We start from the raw sequence: 6,357 nt of genomic DNA on the forward strand, positions 1-6,357 counted from the left end.
AGCTGTAAACCAAATGACAGCAAACTGCACAAAAAATATATATATATATATATATATATATTTATTTATTTATATTTATATTGCCTTGATTGGATTAATTGTTCTGTTGCTTTGATCAAGTAACTGAACTTGAATCAACCCACTCATCTTTTAAAGAGCCCTGTTGGTGGATCTAAAACCCCTTCAGACTTTCATGTTCAGGGCATTCCAAGGCCTTCACAAACATCTGGACAGTATAAGCCATGATGTTCACCATCTGTGCCCTCTTCCACCTTCCCTCCCCTTTGCACCAAAATGCCATGCAAGAAGAGGCTTGTACAGGCCACCTGGTCACTCCAGGGGCAGAGGAATATGCAGGACCAGTGGTGGCAGGATCAGTGGAGGATGCAGAATCGGTGGTGGCAAATGTGGAAGATGAGTGTAAGGGCACATTGTGTTGTGTCTGCCGCTCAGTCCCTTCCATTCTCCTGCTGTCTCAGCTAGTGACTGACCTGTGGGATGGTGACAGGCACCTTCGTGAGGTTCTTGTTCAGACACATGACATGGTGCTTGATGTTATCACAAAGGCAGATTTGCGGGCAGCGCTCGGTAGCCAGTCTCCTGAGTGAGAAGAGGGTTGACACCAGGAGAAGGCCCAGGGAGCCCCTCATTCTGGAAAGCAGCTAAGTGTGAGAGAGAGGAAAGAGATGCCCCGGTTAGACAGCACCAGGCATTTTGACAGCACATCTCCGCTCCCTAGATCGCAAATGCCCTGCAGCCAACGTCCACAGGCATCACTGTGGAAGTTGTATGGACTGTGCAGTTTGGGAGAAGGAGGGACTGGGCATAGGGAAAGTGCCTGTGTGAAAGTGCAAAGTGAAGCTGAAGTTATTACAGGATGTAACAATCTACACAGAGATTTGGGCACAGCCTTGAGGTTGATTTGTCTGCTCTGGCACAAAGCACTGCGAGTGCTTCAGTCACCAAAAGTGGTCAGGACCATGGACTCGCATCTTCTCTGAAAGACAGCACCTCCAGCAGCATGTTTATCTTTCACATCAAGCTCAGTTTAACTGAAGCCTCAGTCCAGCAGGGGACTTAGTTGTGGACATAGCTTTAAGCACGTGAGCAGTGTCTTAAGCCCATGCCTGCCCTTCCTTGGCTCTTAGCCTATATTGCCCAGACCAGAAAGCAGCCCAGGCCTTGTGAGGCAGTGAACATGCTCTGAGCACACTGGGGGTGGCGTGCCCTGTGCTGTGAACTTCAGCCACTGTTTGAGCATATTAGGGTGCCAGGAAACAATGCACCAGCAGCAGTACTAGGGTCCTTTTGAATGGACCCTGGTCACTGGAGGGTGGCAAAAGTCTGTATGGAAGAGTCTGGAGCTGTGTGGGAGGGAAATCTCACAAGGTGGTGAGAATAATAAATGCCCATGTTCACATCTACATCAGGGCTCCCCACACTGCTCATGCAGAGAAGGTGAACCTCACATGGACAGGCACGTTTCCATAGCCAGATCAATGCCAGTTTTCCATCTGCTGTTCTGGTAATGAACTGTGCTGCTGACCTGCTGTATCCCAGTCCTCTGCAGATACCACCCTCCAGGATGATCTGCTGGTCTAGTCCGGGAGACTCTCACCCATTTCTCCATCAAGGCACATACCTGCCCTACCCCACTACTCCTGTTCCAGCCCTGGGCTCCTCCCGGCCCGTGATACCTCAAGGCTGAGCAGCAGCATCCAGTGCTCTTCCTTCCTGATCCCCCCCCCCACCACACACACACACACCACTCAATGGCAACAAATGTCACGGATTCCAGTCCCAGGCCTTCCCAACCCCAGTCCGGCCCTGCCGTGCCAGCAGCGTTCCCTGTTCCTGAATAGCAGGATCTCCCTGAGCAGAGACTGCTGAGCTGTTCCTAAGGACACACAGCTTGTGTGACATGGGCTAACAACATCCAGCACGGGGAGCTGCATTAAGATTCTTGAAAGCAGTCTGACTTAAAGCAGGGAAGGCGCCTGCTCTCACAGCAATGTCAGGGCAGCTCATTAACTTCCACCCGCAACCCGGTACCCTCGTTCTGTCCAAGTACCCAGAGACTTACCTAGATGTTGCCTCCAGCTCGTTCACCAGGAAAACATCGGGAACTGAAAAGAGTGAAACTATTACAGCAAAGAAAGAGGAGGTAAAACACCTTTCCTCAGCAGTCACCAGGATCCTGTGAATTCTGTCGTGTGTGTGTTTGGCTTGTACTCGACTTGAGAGCTGAATGGAACATTGTGCCGTTTTCCCGGCAGCGCCTGCACACACGCTCTGCCAGAAGGAGGGGAAGAGAAGCAAAACTTAGCGTGAAGTGCTGCCTTTGAGAGCAGTGGCTAATGAAATGCTTCTGTACTTAGCAGGAGCTGGGGGAGCCGCAGGTAGAGGCAGGTCTGTGAGACTTGATACTATTTAAAATAATACAGCAGTATTGGATCTAAACTGATTCTCTCGTGCCCCTTTCTCTCCTTGACTCTATGTGTACATAGGCTAATTATATATGTAAAAAGCCCAGAGTAATCCAACATTACAGTTTACCACTGAAGTGTCTGTACATCAAATATTAGCATCTCCTTTGTACTTGTAATTTTGCCCTTTTGTACATATATAGCAGTAATAACTCTACCATGCTATGAATTACCAGTACATGGTGAATCAGAGCTGATGTTGGAAAAAGGTTTCTTAATATCCAGACTGTTCTCTAGTTAAAAATCCCTAACATAAAGTTGTATGCACTTATTTCCATTTAAGGAAATGCAGGCAGTGAGACAGAGAGAGGGTTTTTTGCTTTGCAGAGACAGTTGGAGGAAAAGAAAAGTACTTTTGCATCACTGTATTTTTCCACCACTGCCTCCGTCCCTCTGGTATGTGTGCATCTCTTGAGGGATCTCAGAGGATTCACTGTGCAGCAAAAGCTTAGAAAAATTTGACATAACTCTCCTTTTGTTTGTTTGATTTTTTTTTCCTTTCAACTCTTCCTGGCTCCTGGGATGCCTGGAAGAGTTTGCATGTGTGTGTTCCAGTTATGGTTGGTCGTTCTCCTCTCCCCTCTGCAACAGGCCGTATGTGTTACAGTTTGGTCACTGTCCCCTTGCAATGTTTACTCCTGCCAATCACCCCAGATTATTCGACTAGGGAAGAATTTGCATGCAAGTCTTTTCTAAAGAAAGGTGTTTAAATGTGATTTTTTTTTTTTCCTTTTTAACAAAGGAAATAGCTGAACAGCACTGAGTTCACTTCCTTACTAAACTTCTTGGCTTAGGTTGCTGATCCTTAATGGAGACATTAGCATGTTTCCTTGTATCTCTTGTGGGCTCTCACTGGTCCCATGGGGACTCCACATGGAGCAGGGGTCCACAGAGGAGTTCACAACAGAAGCCTCTGCATGTGCTGCTGTCAGCTGAGGGCTATGACAGTCTATCTGGAATAAGGTCAGCACTGGCTTGGCAAGGGCTGTTATCCTCAGACTTGTGTGGATGAGGACTTTGTGGAGGTGAGACATTTCAGCTCTCTAGCCAGCCTATTCTGAGAAGGATTCTTGCTCAGTAAGTCCAACTAGCTTTGTGCAGAGGGTGAGGGACAAACATCCAGCCAGGGTCACCTGGATGGCAGAAGGCTGTTTTCCTTTTAGCAGAGCTCAGCCTACTGCTCTGCAAGGGGCATTAGTCATAGAGGTGGTCAAAGTGTGCACCAGCCACGTGATCATCAGCTAAATAGCAGCTGAAATGGTCCACAGACAGAGCAGCAAGGGTTCCCCAGGCCTCTTTGTCTCCTGACCCAAAGGAGGCATCTCTCCAGGGCCACAGCCTGCTACCAGTTTGGCCCACAGAGAGCAGAATGGGACCCTCAGCCAGTCAAAGGCCCCATGTCTTCCTGCCTTCCTCCCTTGGGGTCCCACTGACCCCAGCACCTTTTTGTGCACATCAAGGCTGCAGGATGAAACACAATGTGTTTGCCTGGTTGACTCAATGCTTTAAGCTCCGCACATTTGTCAGTAGCATAACTAAGGTGGGAGCAACACTAAATACACACTTAGAGCTAGGGACAGAAGTTACACATAACCCAATTTAAGTGATCAGAAACAGGTTTAAACTTGTAACAGAACTGAAGCTCAGTGTACAAGTTTCAACATGTCTGAAACTGGTTTAAGATGCATCCTGCTGAATGTAGTATCAGACTTAACTGATTTGGATCAAACTGGTTTATGAAGCTTCTGTCCAAGACCCCTTCCTGGTTCAAGTTAAATCACAGTCCCCCAGCATTCCAGCATGCTTTCTAGCCCTAGGCTGGGCTGGGTTGGGCTGTCTGCTCCAGAGAACAGGGCTGGTCCCACCTCACTGCTCCAACTAGGGTGCAAGCCTGGCTGGGGATGCAGCCCAGCCTATGGGGGGGGCTGCCCCTGGAAAACCCCGGTTGGGGTTTAACACCTCTTCCCATGCTCAAACTTACTGCTGGCTGCAACAGTGAGCTACAAATCCCAGGTACACCTGGAAACAGGAAGAGGAAATGATGAGCAATCTTGCAGAGTCCCGTTGCTGTAATTCTGGACTGCAAATCCCAGCAACTTTAGGGGGTAGCAGGAGAGGAAGTGAATGCACAGCCAGAGAGCTGTGGTCTATCACCCCCTAGCTTCTGGCCTGAGCCAGTTCAGCCATGTGGCTGCATTTTCTGAGTCAAAGGTAAATGTCTGTTCACTTCTGTTTCAGTTTAATCTGTGCAATTTAAACTAACCTGCAAAGACTGAATTGACTCAGCCTCGGGCTTTTTGGCTGTCTGTACTTAGCCTAGTTGTCTTTGCATTGCAGCTTCTGCTGATGACCCTTCACATAGCAAAGCTAGGGAGGGGCTGCTTCCTGGGGCTAGGCAGGCTTGGTTGAAGGGTGGGTAGGGATTCCTTGCATATGTGTACAGGGGGAGAAGTTGGGCAGGCATAGACTGGGCTGGTGGATCCAGCAGGAGTTAGGACCACTGTCCAGAACTGCACAGCTTGGGAGCACAGAGGAGTCTTCTTTCGCCCCTGTAGAGCAGCCCATGCACAGCCTATGTGATGCATTGTGGGTTTGTCCTGAGAAATATTACTGTAATTCTAGCAATGCCTAGAAGCAGCTGAAACCAATGTCCGGTTGTCTTCAGTCCTTTTTTTTTTTTCATCTAAATGCTAAGGTATTTTTTACAGGATTCAGTCTGGATCAGCCCTGATACTTCTAGGAGAGATTTGCCACTGATCTAGTAGAAGTAAGATGATAGCCTCTGGTGTCTAAGGGAGGGTTAAAGGAAGAGGTGGGAAGTGAAGGCTAGTTTTATTGTTCCAAGTGTGTGTAATAGGCAAAAAGCAAACCAAGGACACCAAGGGTAGAAAAACAGGCAGGCTCCATCTTCAAACTGCTTTCTGCTGTAATTGCTTCAGTGGGCTTTGAAGCAAGCCTGTACTGTGTTAGGAGTTCAAGGGAGTATGCTAAAAGTGGCTTTTACAGGGAGTGTTGCTTTAGATACTGGTTCCAGGCATTTATTTAATTAAGTCCGGGTGGGTCCTTCCCTGGCTGATGCAAATAGGCCTTTTTTGGGCTGTTTCAATCTCAGGATCTGACCTCAGTTACACAACTATCACTTCGTAACATATGCCATCCAGAGAGCTGCCTATGCCATGAGAACAGAGCAGTAGTTCTTCCCTGTCCTATTACTATGTGCTATGATTTATCCATTTGTTACTTCTATAAGATCTGTATTTTTTTCATACTGTGCACTGAACATAGTGATTCACTTGTCCTCAATCTCTCCATCCGTTTGCTGTATCCACCCCTTGGCGCTCACTGAATGCTCAGGTTGGAAGCTTTTAGGAGCACAGAATGGTATTTTGTTACACGTATATATAAAGCACCAGGAGGTCCTGCTATCAGCTTGCAAGACAAACACATCTTGCTCATTTAGGGCCCAATTCTGTGACGAGCTCTGTTTGACTGCTTTGGGAGATGAAAGTGCAAACTGTTTATGAGCTTACGCTCAGTCCTTCAGACCCGTTAAAGAGGTTCTTTTGAAATGAGAATGAGGAAAAAAACTACCCGAAGCTAGCAGTTTGGCTGGGTTGTTTTTTTGGTTTAATTTTGCATGTGTTTATATCAGTCTCTTTCCCTTCAGCTTGTTATTACTGTATTCTGGCCTTTCAGAAGAGATCCGCAGTAGCCAGATCATGGCAAAAGTTTTCAAAAGTGATGAGTGATTTAGGAGCTGTGTTTCCGCTCAGCCAGTTAGGGTCAGATCTTTTCCCACCTATTAAGTACCAGTCCCATTTGAGTGCTGAAAAACTGTTAATGCCAAAGGCATGATGTAAAAATCGCGGTT

At 47.5% G+C, this 6,357-nt stretch overlaps 1 protein-coding gene across 1 annotated transcript in view; it reads right to left on the reverse strand.

The window, feature by feature from the left end:
* The window catches only part of CHADL (chondroadherin like), an 8,906-nt gene extending 6,532 nt beyond the window's left edge, over positions 1-2,374 (reverse strand). The window contains exons 1-2 of the mRNA XM_019545002.1: positions 2,084-2,374; positions 492-662 (exon numbers count right to left, since the gene is read on the reverse strand). Of these exons, the coding sequence (XP_019400547.1) occupies positions 492-650 (159 nt within the window). The 5' untranslated portion in view covers positions 651-662; positions 2,084-2,374. The remainder of the gene's footprint in view (positions 1-491; positions 663-2,083) is intronic.
* Positions 2,375-6,357: the final 3,983 nt, after the last annotated feature.

Source organism: Crocodylus porosus, unplaced genomic scaffold (genome assembly GCF_001723895.1).
Source record: "Crocodylus porosus isolate Cpor-Errol unplaced genomic scaffold, CroPor_comp1, whole genome shotgun sequence".
NCBI classification, from domain to species: Eukaryota; Metazoa; Chordata; order Crocodylia; family Crocodylidae; genus Crocodylus; species Crocodylus porosus.